Source organism: Rana temporaria, chromosome 11, assembly GCF_905171775.1.
Source record: "Rana temporaria chromosome 11, aRanTem1.1, whole genome shotgun sequence".
In the NCBI taxonomy this organism is placed as follows: domain Eukaryota; kingdom Metazoa; phylum Chordata; class Amphibia; order Anura; family Ranidae; genus Rana; species Rana temporaria.
Window position 1 is genome coordinate 143,700,564 of NC_053499.1, and position 21,284 is coordinate 143,721,847.

At 47.4% G+C, this 21,284-nt stretch overlaps 1 protein-coding gene across 2 annotated transcripts in view; it reads right to left on the bottom strand.

Annotated features, from left to right (window-relative positions):
* Positions 1-4,268: 4,268 nt before the first annotated feature.
* The window catches only part of ATP2C2 (ATPase secretory pathway Ca2+ transporting 2), a 70,992-nt gene continuing 53,976 nt past the window's right edge, over positions 4,269-21,284 (bottom strand). The window contains exons 14-27 of one of the 2 annotated variants that reach the window (XM_040329327.1): positions 21,000-21,101; positions 20,675-20,764; positions 17,699-17,800; positions 17,428-17,584; positions 16,599-16,769; positions 13,492-13,589; positions 13,356-13,406; positions 12,132-12,298; positions 10,124-10,192; positions 9,330-9,446; positions 6,909-7,056; positions 5,612-5,707; positions 5,199-5,340; positions 4,269-4,709 (exon numbers count right to left, since the gene is read on the bottom strand). In XM_040329327.1, coding sequence (XP_040185261.1) covers positions 4,591-4,709; positions 5,199-5,340; positions 5,612-5,707; positions 6,909-7,056; positions 9,330-9,446; positions 10,124-10,192; positions 12,132-12,298; positions 13,356-13,406; positions 13,492-13,589; positions 16,599-16,769; positions 17,428-17,584; positions 17,699-17,800; positions 20,675-20,764; positions 21,000-21,101 — 1,629 coding nt within the window. In that variant the 3' untranslated portion in view covers positions 4,269-4,590. Of the gene's footprint in view, positions 4,710-5,198; positions 5,341-5,611; positions 5,708-6,892; positions 7,057-9,329; positions 9,447-10,123; positions 10,193-12,131; positions 12,299-13,355; positions 13,407-13,491; positions 13,590-16,598; positions 16,770-17,427; positions 17,585-17,698; positions 17,801-20,674; positions 20,765-20,999; positions 21,102-21,284 lie in introns of those variants that run through there. The other variant, XM_040329329.1, reaches the window with a different exon arrangement.

Here is a 21,284-nt window from a genome sequence, read left to right on the forward strand (position 1 = left end):
TCCCAGGGCTTCGACGTTCTCATCACTATCCCGGGCTTCAATGTTCTCATCCCTATCCCCAGGCTTTAATGTTCTCATCCCTATCCCCAGGCTTCAATGTCCTAATTCCTATCCCCGGCATTTATTGTTTAGTGTCCTCATCCCTATCCCCAGGCTTCAGTGTCCTCATCCCTATCTTCAGACATCAGTGCCCTCATCCCTATCCCCGAGCTTCAATGTTTAGTGTCCTCATCCCTATTCCCAGGCTTCAGTGTCCTCATCCCTATCCCAAGCTTCATTGTTCAGTCTCCTCATTTCTATCCCCAGGCTTGAGTTTCCTCATCTCTATCCCCAAGCTTCAGTGTTCAGTGTCTTCATCCCTATCCCTGGGCTTCAGTGTCCTCATCCCGAACTTCAGTTTCCCTTATCTCTATCCCTTGGCTTCAGTGTCCTCATCCCTATCCCAGAGCTTTGGTGTTCAGTGTCCTCATCTCTATCCCCAGGCTTAAGTTTCCTCATCCTTATCCCCAGGCTTCAATGCTCAGGGTGTCATAATTTTTATCATCTCTTTTCAGTGTGCAGGACATCCTTATCCACAGGCTTCGGTGTTCAATGTATCCTTATACATGGGACCTAGTGCTCAGGGAGTCCTCATCCCTATCCCTGAGCTTCAGTGTCCTATTGGTGTCAGTGGGAGGAATAGTGCCCCATCATTGGGTGCCAGTGGAAGGAATAGGACACCATTGTTGGTATCAGTTTTAAGACTAGAGCCTCATGGTTGGTGTCAGTGGGAGGAATAGTGTCCCATCATTGGTGTCAGTAGGAGGAATAGTGTCCCATCATTGGTGTCAGTGGGAGGAATAGTGTCCCATCATTGGTGTCAGTGGGAGGAATAGTGTCCCATCATTGGTGTCAGTAGGAGGAATAGTGTCCCATCATTGGTGTCAGTGGGAGGAATAGTGTCCCCTCATTGGTGTCAGTGGGAGGAATAGTGTCCCATCGATGTTATGCATTGAAGGAATGGTGCTCCATGATTGGTATCAGTTGGAGGAAGAGGGCCCTATTATTGGTGGCTCTGAGGAAGAGAGGATCCCCTCTCAAAACACATCAGCCATCTGGAAGGTCCTCTGGCTTGCTGGTAACAGTCTCTGTGACCTGGTTGCTGTGTGGTTTATATGGACCCTGATGGGCAGCAAAGTGGTGTAGTGGGTAGCACTTTCACCTAGCAGCAAAAAGGGTCTCTGGTTTGAATCCCGACCATGATACCATCTGCCTGGAGTTTGCATGTCCTCCCTGTGCCTGTGTGGGTTTCCTCCCACTAAAGACTATGCTGGTATGCTAATCAGATCCTGTTTAAATTGGCCCTAGTACATATGAATGTGAGTTGGGGACCTTAGAGTGTAAGCTCCTTGAGGGTAGGGCCTGATGTGAATGTACAATGTATATGTAAAGTGCTGCGTAAATTGATGGCGCTATATAAGTACCTGAAATAAACTTTCATCAGTGGTGGCACCATCCGTATGGGGCGCAGGTGCGCCACCCCTCCAATCTACATGCAGGGCGTCAGATGCATGGATTTCAAATATTTTTTTTCTTTGAAAACACATGAACCAATTGGCTTAAAAAAAAGGGTGGGCTCAGGGAGCAGAGCTTTGTGCCCTGAAACCCACCCAGTTGTGTGGCATTAGAAAATGAACATTCGCTATTGTCTTTCTGATTCTCCTCCCAGGCAATCAGGAAGCGGGTCCTGGGACCCAATTGGCCAGCGAGTCCTAGCACTCCCGGCCAATTGAGTCTCAGGACCAACTTCCTGTTCCCCTGGGAGGAGAAGCAAGGGCCCCGGAGTGAGGAGCAGCACCCTTACCCCGGATCCTTCTCATCTGCCTCCTAAGGTGAGAAGGCCTCCATTTGCCGCCTTCCTGTCTCCCGCGGAGAGATAAATCGTTGCCTTCCCGTCCGTCTCCCATGAGGGGGCTGTGCCATTTGTTTGCTTCCCACCCCCAACCCCCCCACAACATATTGAGCACCAGCTGCCACTGGTGGTCAGTGGATAAGAATCCTTTTACATTGGTGATCAGTGGATAAGGACCCCTTTACATTGGTGGTCAGTGGATAAGGACCCCTTTACATTGGTGGTCAGTGGATAAGGACCCCTTTACATTGGTGGTCAGTGGATAAGGACCCCTTTACATTGGTGGTCAGTGGATAAGGACCACTTTACATTGGTGGTCAGTGGATAAGGACCCCTTTACATTGGTGGTCAGTGGATAAGGACCCCTTTACATTGGTGGTCAGTGGATAAGGACCCCTTTACATTGGTGGTCAGTGGATAAGGACCCCTTTACATTGGTGGTCAGTGGATAAGGACCCCTTTACATTGGTGGTCAGTGGATAAGGACCACTTTACATTGGTGGTCAGTGGATAAGGACCACTTTACATTGGTGGTCAGTGGATAAGGACCCCTTTACATTGGTGGTCAGTGGATAAGGACCCCTTTACATTGGTGGTCAGTGGATAAGGACCCCTTTACATTGGTGGTCAGTGGATAAGGACCCCTTTACATTGGTGATTAGGGTTGTCCCGATACCACTTTTTTGAGACAAAGTACAAGTACCGATCCTTTTTTTCAAGTACTCGCCGATACCGAATACCGATACTTCATTCTAATGTCATGTGACTGTGGCGGTATTTTTTTTTTTATTTTTTTACACAATTTTTATTTTTTACTATTTTTGGGGGGGTGGATTGTCAGTGTGTTTTTTTTTATTATTATTATTTACATTTTATTTTTTTATTATTTATTGCAATTTTTTTTTCAATCAGCCCTGTTGGGGGTCTTTGGTGAGATATCAGGGGGTCTTAACAGACCTCTGACATCTCCCCTTTAAGAGAGAGAAAGGGACTAAGGACACAGATTCCCCAGTCCCTTTCGCTGCAGCCTCAGCTGAAATGAATGGAGAGAAGCTCCTCTCCATTCTCAAACTGAAGCATCGTAAACACAGGTTACAGGATGCTCAGTGATCACTGACTCTGTCCATTGGGGAAAAGGTAGGAGCCACTAAATCCTCTGCTCTACATCCTGACAAATGGGGGAGAGCGGCACGGCGGGGGGAGAAGATGGCATGGGGGGGGGCGGAGCAGCGTGGAAAGGGACGGAGACAGTGCGGAAGGGGGACGGAGACAGCGCGGAAGGGGGACGGAGACAGCGCGGAAGGGGGACGGAGACAGCGTGGAAGGGGGACGGAGACAGCGCGGAGAAGACTTGTAACTCCCCCCACCACCCGATACCTGACTGCCCAGGTAACGGGTGAAGCATCGGAGCATTTCCCCCCCCCCCCCCCGAGTACAAGTACTCGGGAAATGCTCTGTATCCGTACCGATACTAGTATTGGTATCGGGACATCCCTATTGGTGATCAGTGAATAAGGACCCCTTTACATTGGTGGTCAGTGGATAAGGATCCCTTTACATTGGTCATCAGAGGATAAGTACCCCCTTTACATTGGTGGTCAGAGGATAAGCACCCCTTTACATTGAGCAGTGGATAAGGACCCCTTTACATTGGTCATCAGAGGATAAGTACCCCCTTTACATTGGTGGTCAGAGGACATTGAGCAGTGAATAAGGACCCCTTTACATTGGTGGTCAGTGGATAAGGATCCCTTTACATTGGTCATCAGAGGATAAGCACCCCCTTTACATTGGTGGTCAGAGGATAAGCACCCCTTTACATTGAGCAGTGGATAAGGACCCCTTTACATTGGTGGTCAGAGGATAAGCACCCCTTTACATTGGTGGTCAGTGGATAAGGATCCCTTTACATTGGTCATCAGAGGATAAGCACCCCCCTTTACATTGGTGGTCAGAGGATAAGCACCCCTTTACATTAATGAGCAGTGGATAAGGATCCCTTTACATTGGTCATCAGAGGATAAGCACCCCCCCTTTACATTGGTGGTCAGAGGATAAGCACCCCTTTACATTGAGCAGTGAATAAGGACCCCTTTACATTGGTGGTCAGTGGATAAGGATCCCTTTACATTGGTCATCAGAGGATAAGCACCTCCTTTACATTGGTGGTCAGAGGATAAGCACCCCTTTACATTAAATGAGCAGTGGATAAGGATCCCTTTACAATGGTGGACATATCATTCATGTGAGTGGGAAGCATAGTGGTCAGTGCTACCACACTGAACCAGCAGGTGGCAGCATTGTACAGTCAATATAAACCTTTCTTTTGCGGCCAGTGAGAGCGGCAATTATCATTATTATTATTATTCTTTTTAAAAAATAAATGATTAGTCTTTATTTTAAAATGAATTGTAAAATACAAAAAAAAGAAGAAGAATGCAAGGCTCATTGTCTTATCGGTTGATCGGGAACAAACGTTTTTTTGCAAGTCTTCTGTCAGTACTCATGCCTGAAAAATGACAAAGTTTTCTTTTTTTCCATAAAACACAATAGTGTCGACTTTTACATAAATACGTGTTATAGTGTGTGTGTGTGTGTGGGGGGGGGGAGTGACATCAGAGATCACATGATTGGGAGGGCGGGGACAAGGTCACAGTGGCGGTGAAAGGAAAGGGTGATGAGAATACAGACAAGTCCAATTATATGTCCTCCTCCAAAACTTTCACTGTCTTCTTCCTGCAGCAGTACTGTTCACAAAACTTTATCAGTTCTGACACGATGAATACAGAGGATGCCAGGCCGGTGAGGAAGAGGAGATCTGTGTAGGGGGAAAAAAAAAAAAGTTTTCAGTGGCAAAAATAATTACGTTGTTCTCTATAGTGGATCTCAACCCAGATTGTATATAGATATTGAATCATTGTTGGATGACAGTTTTTAGCCCTTGTTCAGACAGAGATAGAGATACAAAGTAACATTGTTTATAAACATTGTATCTCTCCATTTCCCATCGGATCATTGTTTTAAAAAAAAATGTTCCTTTGTATCCATCACCTGACTGATCAATGTTTATAAACAATGTTACTTTCTATCTCTCCATCTCCCATCTGAACAATGCTGTATTGTTTATAAACATTAATCAGACAGGTGACAGAGAAATACAAAGTAATATTGTTTAGAAACATTGTTCAGACTGGAGATAGATAGATAGATAGATAGATAGATAGATAGATAGATAGATAGATAGATAGATAGATAGAAAGGAGGTGCACAGAATACACACACTGGTCTGATCTCTCCTGTGACTTACCCAGGGCATGCAGGTTCTGTGTCAGGAAAACCTTCTGAAGAGGGGGGATGTAGATGACGGCCATCTGTCCCAGGATGGAGCCGATCACCGAGTACCAGAAGACCCGATTTTTGAAGAAGCCAATCTCAAAGACCGATTTATGCTGCAGAGAGAGGAATCGGTGTGAATGACCAGACCACGGGGCGAGTGGAAAATGTTTAACAGGATTCGATTTTATCTTTTTCACCCAAAATTGATAGTTCAGTTAAAGTCTTTCTATAGTTAAAGCTGTTGGGTGGGGTAGGAAAGTATTGGGCACAATGCACCGTGGGGGTGGAGCTGGTGACGAGGTCTCAACGTTTTGGAGATCCAGTCTGTGGCCTGCTCCACACAGAACTGAACCATCTATTCCATCTCTATGGGGCATCACTCACCAGAGAGCGGCAGCCCAAGGCATTAAACATGTCAAAGAAAACGAAGCAGGTGAAGGTCATGGTGGTTGTCCTTGGCGTGACTTTCCCATCTGGAATCTGGAGGATGCAAAGGAGACATTACATAAATATTATATCACTGTGCAAATGGAAAACGCTGCGGCACAAACAAAATTAAATGCATGAGTGGTGCGCCATCCAGTGCACGGCAGTGCTCAACTCGGTGTATGGGTTGGGCTCAAATCAGTGAATGGGAGGGCTTCACCCAAGTGCATGGTGGTGCTCCATTTATTGTATGGGAGGACCTCACCCAAGTGTATGGAGGTGTTCAACTCAGTGTATGAGGGGGGTCTATCTAGTGTATTGCAAAGCTCAACTCAGCGTATGGTGGGGCTCCACCAGTGCATGGTGGAGATTCACCCCAGTGTATGGAAAGGCTCAAACCCAGTAAATGAGGGGGCTCTACCCCACTGTATGGCAGTGTTTCTCTCCAGTGTATGACAGAATTTCTCCCCAGTGTATTGGGGGGGTTGATTTTCACTCTAGCACATGGTGGAGGTTTCTCCCCAGTGTACGGTGGTGCTCCACTTAGTGTTTAGCAGTGCTTTGCATCCATGTGACACTGCAGGGCCAATATGACCGTTTACATAGGCGTGTGCACAGGGTGTGCCAGGTGTGCCTGGGCACACCATAATCACCCTATGCAATGCAGATTCCCCCTGCTTAACCCCCATGGCAGCTGAGGCTACAGAGAAAGGGACTGGGAAATCGTTGTCCTCTTTCTCTGCTAATCTACCAATGCCCCGCAATGGGGCTCCTAACACATTGTAAAAAAAAAAAAAAAAAAAAAACACAATATTTTTTTATTTTATTTTGTTATTTAAAAAAACAAACAAATATTTATTTTTTTATGAAAAATTATAAAAAAAATAAATAAAAATAAATTGTAAAAAATAACAAAATAAAATAAATAAAAACAAAACACTCCTGACACCAATCTCATCCCTACCAACATCGTCCACAAGCTGTCACAGCCGGGTGCCCATAGTGAAGATGCCGGCGCCGGGGACCGAAGACAGCGGGTGAGCACACCGCTGGAATGTGGGACAGGTGAGTGGCTATTTTTTTAAAAGTCAGCAGCTGCAGTATGTGGAGCTGTTGACTTATTTTTTTCCACAGGTGGCTGAACTCGGCTTTGAGTCATTTAGTCCTAATTGCTCTCCACCTCTTAATTGCCACGCAGGATTTTGTCCCCAGCCCCCCCCCCCCCCCCCCCGGCCTCACTATTGGCATTCCCGACCTCCTTCCAGAAGACGAAGAGCGTCCCGCTGATGATGATGGCCGCCGACAGCAGGATCTTCAACAGTAAAGTCTTGCTAAGAATGGGTTCCTTAGCGTTCCGCGGAGGCAGCTTGATGGCGTCCTTATCGACTGGCTCCACCCCCAAACTGCATAGACAGAGATAGAGATTGAGGAGAAATGGAGGATGGGGAACTACAAGGCTCAGCATGGATTGCCTGCCAAACAGCCTGTTGGGACTTGTAGTTCTTCATTAGCGGTTAGAAAACACCAGATCATATTCATTTAAACTCATACTTTTATAAACCATCTGTTTCAATTACATACTGAATTTTCGATTTTAGTGCACCTCTAAAACATACAGCCAGATTCAGAGACGTTTACGCCGGCGTATCAGTAGATACGCCATCGTAACTCGGAATCTAAGCCGTCGTACATTTAAGTGTATTCTCAAATTGAGTTACACTTAAATGTAGCTAAGATACGACTGCCTGCGCCGGCCGCTAGGGGCGTGAACGCTGGTTTATGCCTAGAATGCGTAAATCAGCGAGATACGCCGATTCACGAATGTACGCTTGCCTGTCGCAGTAAAGATACGCCGTTTACGTAAGGGGTTTTCCGGCGTAAAGTTAGTCGAACAAATAGCTGGCCTAGTCAATGTTAAGTACGGACGTCGTTCCCGCGTCAAATTTTGAAATTTTTACGTCGTTTGCGTAAGTCGTCCGTGAATGGGGCTGGACGTAATTTACGTTCACGTCGAAACCAATACATCCTTGCGGCGTACTTTGGAGCAATGCACACTGGGATATGTCCACAGACGGCGCATGCGCCGTTCGTTAAAAACGTCAATCACGTCGGGTCACGAGTCATTAACATAAAACACGCCCCACTGTTCCTCATTTGAATTAGGCGCCCTTACGCCGGCCCATTTACGCCGCCGTAACTTAAGAGGGAAGTGTTTTGTGAATACAGCACTTGCCTCTTTGACTTACGGCGGAGTAGAGTATATGCGATACGCTACGCCACCTCAAAGTTAAGCCAGTCTTTCTGAATCTGGCTAATAGAATTTAAAGGGATGCATTTTGAAATGCTTAAGAAAAAAAAAAACACGATTAAAAAGGCAAATTTAATACAATACAATATATATATATATATATATATATATATAATTTTTTTTTAACTGCCCATTTCCTTTTTTAAAACTAGATAAATTACAGCGCTCACAATAGTGCAAAAATATTAAATCATTTCGGTTTTTGGCCAAGTGCAAACTTGGAATTTTTGGCTTTGGTCCAGAATTTTCATTTCGGTGCACCACTAGAAAAGGCTTTCAAAAGAAAACTAATGCAGCCACCACATCTAATAATTATAAGCTGCAATATATAAAATTTTTGGGTTTAATACCGCTTTAGGGAGTTTCCGGATTATGTTCAAGAGTGACCTCCCCAGAAGCTCTGTGCCTCTATATGAATCCATCGGATTTACCATAAAATATTAATTGTATCCACTATGTGATTTATACATTTTCCAGCAATAAAAACCTGATAGGGGTTCCAATTCCACTCCAGGGGTGCCCAACCTTTTGAAGAGTGAGGGCGACTTGGTAACCAATCGCGGGCCACAATGAGCGGAACGGGTGGATGGTACGTCCGTGTCCGCTCTGCATATGCAGAGCGGACACGGACATAGCCCACTATACTCCCTTTTTTTTGCGAATTGGATTGGAGGTAGGACACAAGTCGGTTTATGTCTGCCACTACTTAGAGGTGAATAGAGGGTCCAATTGGGTCTGACTGGCCGATTGAAAGGGGCCCAAGGCTGCTTTCACACTGATGCGCTGCAGTTTACCCGCACCGCGGGTGCAACACAGTGTACCTTTGGCTTTCCTTCACTTTGCAATAGACTTCTATTATATTCTGCAGGTTTGGTGCATTTTAGAAAGCTCACCAGACTCGCAGGTAATAACAGAAGTCTATGGCTCAGTGCAGGTAACACGCAGGTAAACTGCTCTGCACCTGGATCAGTTTGAAAGTAGCCCAGTAACCACTGCAGAACAGATATGCCCAACTATACACTGTGCTTTTAGAAATAAACTGACCTTTAATAACAGTATTCTATTCCATTCCAGAGCAGGAGGTCGCGGGCCACATCAGAGGGTTCCGCAGGCCACATGTGGCCCCCGGGCCACTGGTTGGGCACCCCTGTTCTACTCTATTCCAAAATGTAAGAACAAATACAGTTTTGTCTGGATACACCTTCACTGTTCTGCTCACTCAGGAGACAAGAGACTATGAGCTCCAGAAACTGTCAGACTTTAGGTAATCTCTTACAACTGATTCTCAAGCCGAGTAGTCGGCCTCCTAGAAGTGAATGAAGATGAATGAGAACGATGCAGGGAAATGTTTGTGCACATGTGTGATACCTCTGTGCCGGCGGTCCGTCCATAATGATATTAATCCAGAGGATCTGCATGGCATTGAGGGGGTTCGGCAGGTTCATGATGGTCGATAAAGTGATCAGACTGAGTGCGGAGATACTCCTGGAGAGACATTTCATAGGATACAATGCATTAACACAACACTGGCGCCATCATATTTCTCACAATTTCAAACACAGACAGCGCAATCACCATTTTTGCTGAACAGTTACTGTGAGACAATCACTAACAGGACAAGCTATATTGTACGGGAATCGGTAAGGACACACATAAGGGTCTGTTTATTTAAAAAAAAAAAAAAAAAAAATGTGAGAAATGTTTTCCCATCCTTATCGAATTCTGGCTCTATTTTTCTTACTATAGCGATTTCCTGTGATTGTCGGCTCCATCTAGTGGCCATAATGCAGTATTTTTCTAAATGGGGTCTTCCAAAAATAATACCACATTATGGCCACTAGATGGAGCCGACAATCACAGATTTTATTAGAAAAAATACAGCCAGAATTGATGGATGAACTTTATTACACTCGTCTTATAAACCTCTTGGTCACACTCTCACAGGTTTCTATAGAAGATTATTGATAATGTTCAGGACATTCGTTGTGCATAAAGTGGACTTGTCACTTCTTACAGATCACTTTTCAGTTTTATAAAAATTCCCTAAAATTATTATTCCTTTAAATGTTTTCTCAGCACAACATCCCAGCGAGCCGTCAGCTCTACTGATATCACATAAAGAATCCAGATAAACAATGGAGAACGGTGACGGGGACACTTACGTGCTGAGCTGGAAACGGACAAAGTTTTTGATGTTGTGAAATATTCCTTTCCCTTCTTCTATGGCACTCCTGTAATGAGAAAAACCGATACCGTCTGTGAGCAACCAAATCGCCAATCAGATAACAGGAGGAGCTTCAACTGGGACAACGCACAACACCTGGGTGTATCCTCCATCTGTGCATCCTGCCGTGTACCAGCGACCCAGGGATTTGAATGCCCCCAAGTTTGGAGGTGTACACAGGGAGGATAGACTTGGTGGGTGGAGTTTGGAGGCGCACACAGGGAGGATAGACTTAAGACAGTGATGGCGAACCTTGGCACCCCAGATGTTTTGGAACTACACTTCCCATGATGCTCCACTACACTGCAGATTGCAAGAGCATCATGGGAAATGTAGTTCCAAAACATCTGGGGTGCCAAGGTTCGTCATCACTGACTTAGGAGGATAGACTCCTGCGGTCCTGTATTTTTTTTAAATAAAGGGCCCTGTGGCGGGAGTAAAAGGGCCCTGTGGCGGGAGTAAAAGGGCCCTGTGGCGGGAGTAAAAGGGCCCTGTGGCGGGAGTAAAAGGGCCCTGTGGCGGGAGTAAAAGGGCCCTGTGGCGGGAGTAAAAGGGCCCTGTGGCGGGAGTAAAAAGGCCCTGTGGCGGCGGGAGTAAAAAGGCCCGGAGCTCAGAGGAAAGGGCCCGGAGCTCAGAGGAAAGGGCCCAGAGCTCAGAGGAAAGGGCCCAGAGCTCAGAGGAAAGGGCCCAGAGCTCAGAGGAAAGGGCCCAGAGCTCAGAGGAAAGGGCCCAGAGCTCAGAGGAAAGGGCCCAGAGCTCAGAGGAAAGGGCCCAGAGCTCAGAGGAAAGGGCCCAGAGCTCAGAGGAAAGGGCCCAGAGCTCAGAGGAAAGGGCCCAGAGCTCAGAGGAAAGGGCCCAGAGCTCAGAGGAAAGGGCCCGGAGCTCAGAGGAAAGGGCCCAGAGCTCAGAGGAAAGGGCCCAGAGCTCAGAGAAAAGGGCCCAGAGCTCAGAGAAAAGGGCCCGGAGCTCAGAGGAAAGGGCCCAGAGCTCAGAGAAAAGGGCCCAGAGCTCAGAGGAAAGGGCCCGGAGCTCAGAGGAAAGGGCCCAGAGCTCAGAGGAAAGGGCCCAGAGCTCAGAGGAAAGGGCCCAGAGCTCAGAGGAAAGGGCCCAGAGCTCAGAGGAAAGGGCCCAGAGCTCAGAGGAAAGGGCCCAGAGCTCAGAGGGAAGGGCCCAGAGCTCAGAGGGAAGGGCCCGGAGCTCAGTTTGTTAAGCCCTCCAGGGCCGGGCTTGTGTATGGCTGTGATTCCTGTGTGCACTCAGTGACCCAGGAGGATGGGGATGACTGATGTGTAGTCATTATATTTAATGAGGGGGCGGGGCCTGATCTGTGTACACAGGAGGCACTTTAGGTAGAAGTCAGATGAGTGTACACAGTGGACAGGTGTTGTGCGCTGTCCGGGGCGCTATCCTTCCATTATACTCAATTAACACGCAGTACATATCCGTTCCGGGACATTAGTGCCGTGTAATGATACTAAGTGTTCTCTGTGCCGCCAGATAACCGTGTGATCCCCGCCACACAGCAAACACACCGCCGGCAAGAGATGTGAACCCAACAGAATATTCCCCGCTTGTACTTCACTCTGTAACAATATTTACTCATCTCTTAGATCTGCAGAACATCGGACCGTCCCATCTCCCACCTGACACATATTACTGTATATGCTGCAGATTATTCCATCACTGACGTCTCTAGAATCTGCAGAACTTCGCACCGTCCCATCTCTCACCTGACAGATACATAATGATATATTCTGCAGATTATCCCATCACTGACCTCTGGAGAGATCTGCAGAATATTTCTCTGTCCCAATGTCCTCCTGAAAAATACTGATATATTCTGCAGACTATCCCATCACTGACCTCTCTGGAGGTCTGCAGAACATTGCTCCGTCCCACTGATAGATACATATTGCTATACTCTGCAGATGATTGAATTCACTTACATAATTGTGGAGAAATCGTCGTCAACCAGGATCATATCTGCGGCCTCTTTACTAACATCTGTTCCGGTCTTCCCCATCGCCACACCGATGTCAGCTGACTTCAGAGCCACCGCGTCATTTACACCATCGCCCGTCATCCCGACAATGGCGCCTGTGCGCTGCAGAGCCTTGAAAGACAACATAGAGAGACTCAGAAAACCAGCAACAGATATAAATGCACAATATGCAAGCAATATCAAGCCAAAGAGGAGGAGCCATATTCACAGTCAGACACATGTGGACAAATATTTATTAATTAGGACTTGTGTGTGGCCACGCCTCTTCAGATGCGAGACCAGGACAGAAAGCAATCATCTAAAATCTAACAGTTGTCACCAGAACAGAGGCCACCAAGAAATCTCAGAACGGGACAACAAAGAAAGCATAGGGTGGAGAATGCGCTCACAGACCACCTAGGTGTGTTAGAATTGCGAATAAATTTTCGCTATTCTAACACTGATCCTCTTCCCGGCCAATCAGGAAGCGGGTCGGACACATCACCCGATTGGCTGAAAGGATAGGCGATCCTATTGGATGCCTAGGAAGGAGACACACAGCCGCTGTGATGGAGGCAAGGGACACAGGAGTCGCTGCCCAATGCCTAGATGGGGCAAGTGCCGGACCAACCGGCAGACGGGGGTGATTGTTTTAATTATCAATTTAATTATTCAGTCTATTTATTGAATTGTAATTCTAGACCAGGGGTCTCCAAACTTTCTAAACAAAGGGCCGGATTACTGTCCTCCAGACTTTAAGGGGGCCGGACTGTGGCCATCAGGAGTACAAAATCCCCCATCATTGGACCCCATCATTGGTGTCATTGGACCCCATCATTGGACCCCATCATTGGTGTCATTGGACCCCATCATTGGACCCCATCATTGGTGTCATTGGACCCCATCATTGGTGTCACTGGGAGGACTTCTGCCCCGTCACTGGGAGGACTTCTGCCCCGTCACTGGGAGGACTTCTGCCCCGTCACTGGGAGGACTTCTGCCCCTTCATTGGTGTTATTGGGAGGAATTCTGTCCTTTATTGGTGCCAATGAATAAAAAAGCACCCCAAGGGCCGGATAAAATCAAGCAAAGGGCCGCATCTGGCCCCCGGGCCGCAGTTTGGAGACCACTGTTCTAGAGCAACATCTTAAATAAAACAAGATAATGGATCCACAGGAGACACATTTACCTTGATGATCTTCAGTTTGTGCTTTGGGCTGGTGCGGTAGAAGACTGAGACCTGGGAAGACACAAAGCGCCGTTATCTAACGGGACGTAAAACGGTAACGATATAAACCTGACACAGTCAAGGGTGTCACACAGACCTTGGTGACCACAGAGGACAAGGACGCTTCATCCAATCCATCCAACTCCTCCCCCGAAATGGCTTTGAGGTGCCCATTGGACAGACCGATACTTCTTCCTGCAAAAGTGCCGAAATGTTAGAGAAACGTCTGACAAAAAATAAGCACATTAAAGGGGCACTCCACTCAGAATGGAGATTTCAGTGTGTGCTGGATGCTGGAGAGTTAAAGCCACAATTACATTTCCTAGGCACTCTATTGTTGAGTACATCTGTGCCCATTATGAGGGGTTCTCACCATCCCTGTGCCGAGTTCCTGGGTCTGTACCCCTGCTGTGCCCAATATGCGGGATTCCCACTATCCCTCTGTGCTGAGTTCCCGGGTCTGTACACCTGCTGTGCCCATTATGAGGGGTTCTCATCTTCCCTGTGCCAAGTTCCCAGATCTGTACACCTGCTATGCCCATTATGAGGGGTTTCCACCATCCCTGTACTGAGTTCCCAAGTCTGTCCACCTGCTGTGCCCATTATGAGGAGTTCTCTCCATCCCTGTGCCGAGTTGCCGGGTCTGTACAGCTGCTGTGCCCATTATGAGGGGTTCCCACCATCCCTGTGCCGAGTTTCCGGGTTCTGTACACCATCTGTGCCCATTATGAGGGTTCCCATCTTCCCTGTGCCGAGTTCCCAGATCTGTACACCTGCTGTTCCCATTATGAGGGGTTCCCACCATCCCTGTGCCGAGTTCCTGGGTCTGTACACCTTCTGTGCCCATTATGAGGGTTCCCATCTTCCCTGTGCTGAGTTCCTGGGTCTGTACACCTGCTGTGCCCATTATGAGGGTTTCCCTCCATCCTGGATATTTATATATTTTATATTAAGTATAAAATAAGTGTCTCAGGCCACCAGACTCGACCTGTAGCTAAAATCTGTGAGTTGGAGTGTCCCTTAAATACATGTGGTATTCTCTCTGTGATCTGTTTTCTTAACATTTATCGTAAAGAATGAAAACAATGACAAACATTCTGCAAATGTATACACTGAGGGCGTCATGTGATCGCGGTCTCAGGAAGGGAATTTTCTATCACGAGATGTTCGGAAGCACCGCAAGACACAAGATCCAATCAGATCGGAAATAACAGAGAGGAAGACTCTTACTTTTAAAAAGTGACACCACACCTAAGATTGCTACAATACAGGATTTGGGGGTTCAAGAGTCACAACACACCTCTTAAGGCCCCATCTGTACAAACAGGCACAGCGACCTCCATATACATTGTAACACTGGAGGACACTCATTGCTACATCCGATTCTGAACCGTGTCACCGGGAACAGCCAGAAGGCGGCATTTTCGGCTGTTTGGAGCTCAACATGGAGCAACAGTGAGAGGAAGCCCTAGGAAGGCAGTCGTTGGATGGAACATTAGGATGGCAATAGTGGGGTGAAGCCACAGGATGGCAATAGTGGGGTGAAGCCGCAGGATGGCAATAGTGGGCTGAAGCCCTGGGACGGCATTAGTGGGCTGAAGCCCTGGGATGGCAATGCCTTTTTATTATCTTGACATTGTGGTACTGAAGTGATGTTAAGTGCAATACTGAAACATGATGCTGATTCCAACAGTAAGATCTTCCACAACCAGCAGATCAAAGTGTACCTGTCATGGGGCCTGAGATGTCTGCCGGTCATGCTGATCTTCTAACTTCAACACATCGTGTCTCTGAATCTGAACACACATGCAGATTAGAGAGGTCGGAGTAAATTCAGAACTCCTGATCTGCACACTCTTAGACCCCTTTCACACTGAGGCACTTTGTAGGCGCTATAAGCACTAAAAAAAGCGCCTGCAAAGCGCCCTGAAAGAGACGCTTCTTTTACTCCAATGTGAAAGCCCAGAGGGCTTCCACACTGGAGCAGTGCGCTGGCAGGATGTTAAAATATGTCCTACAAGCAGCATCTTTGAAGCGGTGAAGGAGCGGTGTGTATACCGCTCCTGCCCATTGAAATGAATGGGCACCGCGGGCATACCACCGGCAAAGCGCCACTGCAGTGGCACTTTGCGGGTGGTTTTAACCCTTTTTCAGACACTAGCGGGGGTTAAAAGCACCCCGCTACCGGCCGAATACCCCCCCCCGCAAACATGATGGTAAAGCGCCGCTAAAAATAGTGGAGCTTTACCGCCGACGCCGCCCGCGCCCCAGTGTGAAAGGGGCCTTAAAGTACTGAAGCCAGATGATCAGAATGACAGCCAGGAATCTAGCAGTTTCCGGCTCTATGAATCTGTATAATAAAGAAGTTTGGGATCATCAGAAAACAATTCGCTCAGCAATGAATGTTCTGGATCTTTATGATTTGCAGACAGTTTTCACTCATTATATGGAGAAAAGATCCCTTGCTCCGCCCTCTTTATTATGATGAGCATGGTGTGCACAGACTATTACATTAGGGTGTGTACCTCAAAGCTCAAACATATATGTGTGTGCGTGCGCGCGCGCGCATGTGTATATACAAGGACAGTGTCAGTAGAGCAGTGACAGTAGGGAAGAGATTGGTGTCAGTAGGGAAGTGGGCAGTGACAGTAGGGAAGAGATTGGTGTCAGTAGGGAAGTGGACGGTGTCAGTAGGGAAGTGGACGGTGTCAGTAGGGAAGTGGACGGTGTCAGTAGGGAAGTGGACGGTGTCAGTAGGGAAGTGGATGGTGTCAGTAGGGAAGTGGATGGTGTCAGTAGGGAAGTGGATGGTGTCAGTAGGGAAGAGATTGGTGTCAGTAGGGAAGAGATTGGTGTCAGTAGGGAAGAGATTGGTGTCAGTAGGGAAGAGATTGGTGTCAGTAGGGAAGAGATTGGTGTCAGTAGGGAAATTGATGGTGTCAGTAGGGAAGTGGACGGTGTCAGTGGGGAAGTGGATGGTGTCAGTAGGGAAGAGATTGGTGTCAGTACTTTTTAATTTAATTGATTTTTTTTTTAATTTTCTATTTATTTTTTACAATTTTTTTTAGGATCCCCATTGGGGGGTTTTGGTGAAATATGAGGGGTTTAAACAGGGGGAATCTGAACTGCACAGGGTGATTAGGTGCAGTGCTGTGCGCACGCTTATGATGAGTAATAGGTCATGGCGTGCACAGCGTTTCTCACCGATAGCCTGAGCCGTCTCCAGCGCATCTCCAGTGATCATCTTGACGGACACCCCGGACTCCAGCAGGATCTGCACCGCTTCGCTCACCCCACTTCTCGGGGGGTCAATAATTCCGACCAGCCCCAGGAACGTCAGCATCCCCAACTCGGATCCAGAAGCCAGCGCCAGCACTGTGGAGACAAATCCCAGATTAATGTATAGAGTCCGTACAAGTGTCTGTAGCGCGCTGTTATCCAATCCTGCGGTTCTGTAGTGTGGTCACTGCCCCGCCCCCTGACATGTCTTCACTCTCCTTTTCGCCGCGGTTCCCCCTTTAGACAGTTTCAGTGCCAAAAGACAAGGCTCATTTAATGGGCCAATCAATGCAGTAATATCCAACAGCAACCAATCAGAATTTTCAGTTGGTTGTCAGAACAATGAAAGATGAAATCCCGGGGATACAGTCAGAGGTGCTCATCCACATCCTTGTTTCAGGTCAATGACGCTGAGTACTGAAGTCAGGGACTCATCATTTTCCTCAGAAGAAGATGTGGGAAACCTGCCATTAACTCGCTGCACCCAGCGGGATAATCCCTGGGGTTGCCCGATCTCCCGATCTTCTCATTGGTCCCAACAATGAACCTGTGAAAATGCAGCCTTTGTGTTCCCAGCTCTGCCCTTTGACTACACTGCAGAACCCCCCCCCCCCCCCAGATCATGACAAGGAAGTTACATAGCACAGAATCATTTGACAAGAGGCTGCAGTCTCACCAAGCACATATGAGAATAGAGATATTCTGATTGCGTTCTAATTTTCTAAAAAACGGGCAGGGCGCCCAGTGCATTCACCTCTCAGCCCTTGGCTTCCCATGTTCTTCTCCTCCTGAATGTAGAACGATTTCTGCTGCGGTGTGAGCGTCATTGTCATCCCACTGCTGTTATACGTCGTGCAGTACTGAATCACCTCCTCGAAGGCCCCCTTCATGAAGTACACATCCTCCTGATTCTATAGGGGGGGGGGGGGGTTGGAATTAGAAAAATAATCATTTGAAAATGACAAACCGAGAGAGGATTGTAGACAGATCTGTACATATGGGGGGCGATCTGGGCGGAGTCTTACCTCGATTTTGTCTGTACATTTCACCGCCATCCACTTCTGCTCTGAGCTGAATGGGATTTCCTTCTTCCGAATGTAATTCTCTTTGAAATTCCCCATACCCATCTATGGGAAGAAATTATCATTACTTGGTATAAACGATTCACCAGAGGAGCTTACACTCTAATGTCCCTCCACAATCACACACTATTATTATACATTTATATAGCTCTGACATATACTGCAATGCTGTACAGAGAATACTGAGCCACTCACATCAGTCTTTACCAGAGAAGCTTAGACGCCATGGTCCCCCCACAGTCGCCCATTATTACTATGCATCTATATAGCTCTGACACATACCGTAGTGCTGTACAGAGAACACTGATCCAGTTCTATAAGTCTCTGCACCAGGGGAGCTTACACTCTAATGTTCCCAACAGTCACACAATATTATTATTATTTATATAGCTCTGACCTCTACCATAGTGCCGAACAGAGAATATAGAGCCAGTCACGTCAGTCTCCCCACAGTTCCACACTATTATTACCCATTTATATAGCTCTGACATACACAATAATGCTGTACAAAGATCGCTGAGCCAGTCACCTCAGTCTCTGCACCAGAGGAGCTTGTTCTCTAATGTCCCCCTACAGTGACTCGCTATTATTAGCCAGTTATATTGCTCTGACATATACCATAGTGTTGTACAGAGCACACTGAGCCAGTCACATCAATCTCTTCACCAGAGGAGCTTACACTTCAATGTCCCCCCTACAGTGACAAGCTATTATCCACTCATATAGCCAGTGCCGGCACAAGGTCATCTAAAACCCAGGGAAAACATACCAAACTACCCCACAAGATGTATGTATCAGCAAAAACAACCCCCCCCCCCCCAAAAAAAACTAGCATTAATCTACATGCTTACCCCCTAGAGCGGGGATATGCAATTAGCGGACCTCCAGCTGTTGCAGAACTACAAATCCCATGAGGCATAGCGAGGCTCTGACAGCCACGAGCATGACACCCAGAGGCAGAGGCATGATGGGATTTGTAGTTTTGCAACATCTGGAGGTCCGCTAATTGCATATCCCTGCCCTAGAGTCATCTCTCCCAGCACAAATGCTCTACTCCACAAATTTCCCTACAAACACAAATCCTCCCTCCCCCTCCAAATCCCCACTCACAGTAAAAACTCTTAATTAAACCAATTCCGCCCCCCCCCCCCCCCCGCCCCCAGCATTTAACACTTGCTTCGGATTCAAAACACATTAAAGTGGAAGTTCACACAAAAAGTGAACCTCCGCTTTTTGGATCCCTCCCCCCTCTGGTGTCACATTTGGCACCTTTCAGGGGTAGGAGGTTGCACCACTTCCGGGTTCTGACTCCTGCGGGGAATCCAGCCTTGTCACCCCCCCCCCCCCCCGCCGTCTTCCACTGTTCCCAGGAGAGAGTGGGGACCAGTGACGTTGTGCCGCGATCCTCGCGCATGCGCAGTAGGGAATCGGGCAGTGAAGCTGCAAGGCCCTCACCGAGGATGGCGGCGGAAGCAGCCGAGGACCGAGCGATTGCTCAGCCTCAGCTGCTGACATTGCGGGCGCGCTGGACAGGTAAGTGTCCATTTTTTAAAAGTGAGCAGCTGCCGTATTTGTAGCTGCTGTCTTTTAAAAAAAAAAAAAAAAAAGCGGAACCTCCGCTTTAACGGCTAGTTTACACTTGCTTCAAAACAAGGCTTTGTTAAAGCTATCTGAACTCCAATCAAAGCTCAGGTCACTAAAAAAAAAATTGTTTGCTTACAGTCCCTGTCTACACCTTGCTTTTGCTTCAAATACGATACCACATGTAGCTTTAGTGGTGCTTCAAAGCATCTTCAAAGCCTCCATAGAAGTCTATGGCAAAGCTCGCTTGAAGCCCCACCCAAAGGCCCCATCTAAGCCCCACCCATAGGCCCCATCTAAGCCCCACCCAAAGGCCCCATCGAAGCCCCACCCAAAGGCCCCATCGAAGCCCCACCCAAAGGCCCCATCGAAGCCCCACCCAAAGCCTCACCGAAAGCCCCACCAAAGCCTCATCGAAAGCCCCACCAAAGCCTCATCAAAGCACCACCAAAGCCTCATCAAAGCACCACCAAAGCCTCATCGAAGCACCAAGCAAAAGCAAGTTGTAAACAGGACTGTAAGCTAACCATTTTATTTAGGGACAGGAGCTTTGACGGGCGTTTAGAGAACTTTAACAAAGCGTGTCCGAAGCCTTGTTTTAAAGCAAGTGTAAACTAGCCCTAAGTGTTTTAATCCCAGCTCAGCCAGGAGCTCCGCCCCCCAGCGTGGCGAGTTCATCCCAAGGACGCACCGGGCACAAACCAGTTCTGAAGATCCATCATGTGTTGACGTCCAGTTCTCAAAAGAAATGACGGTGGTTGTTTGCACAGCGCTGAGACTTTCTGATTATTTACACACATTAACCACAGCAAGGCAAAGTGTAGGATCGCGACGCAACCCCGCCAAACCAACGTCACCAGTAAAACAATGGAGCAGGCAAAACAATGCAGAGTCTCCTTGCTAAAAGGTGACAAAACGGGTTTCTTATTGTAAAAGTTCACCAGGAAGTGATGGAGAAATTTTACTGACGGATGATAATTACCTTCATTGTGTGGGCAGCGTGTCAAATCATTAATTGTGGGGCACCGGGGACAGCACCAACGGGGGTCAGAAACCAGACAAGTATAAGCTGCAAAGGGGGTCTGAGCAGGTGATCCACACCAGGGAGAAAGCCTCCCATTACTGTGTGGAGTTACAGACAGAAAAACAGGAAGCAAGGATTTCTCAGAAGAAATAAGGACATTTAAAAGCAAAATGGAAGGATGAGGTAAGTGAAGGAGGACTGCACTAAGGTAAAGGAAGCTTTTTCCTTTACAACCCCTTTAACTTTGGACATCTGCACAGGTTTATGGCAAAGGCAGTCAGCAGCTATATAAAAGGCAGCTATTGTACAAGTACCTTCATTGCCAGGACGAGCAGGGCGCCCTCTGTTGGCTGTCCCATCAAGGTGCCATTGCGAATGATGGCGTTGTTGGCGACACATCCAGCCTGTTATTGAGAAGAAGACAATAAATACCTTGGAATACAGACTTTGTCTGATGCAGGCAATACAGTCAACATCACCATTGGAAACATCACAGACAACCAGCATTGCAATCCTCTAATTGCATAAAAGGCTCTTTAGCACCTATGGGGCAAAATCTGAATTTACATACACTTTATTGCTCTTCACACCAAACGGGAATCTTCTAAGATACTACGTGTTGCACAGATTAGGCTTTACCTCTACTAATTTTCCTACGGATATGTTGGAGAAGTCCCGCAACTCTTCATTGGTAGGCAGCAAGTTCACAGTTCCCTTTTCGTCATAACCAATGCCGGTGATCTGAGCAGAGAATAGGAGAGAAGAGATTCGACCACCAATGAAAGATAAGCCATGGTACATGGAAAATCTACAAATACAGTTCAAACATCTAGGCCATAAATGAGTCCAAACCATCAACCATTGTAGACTAAAGGAGGCTTCCAGGATACAGCTAACATTCTGTTCTATGGGACGACCTAAGAG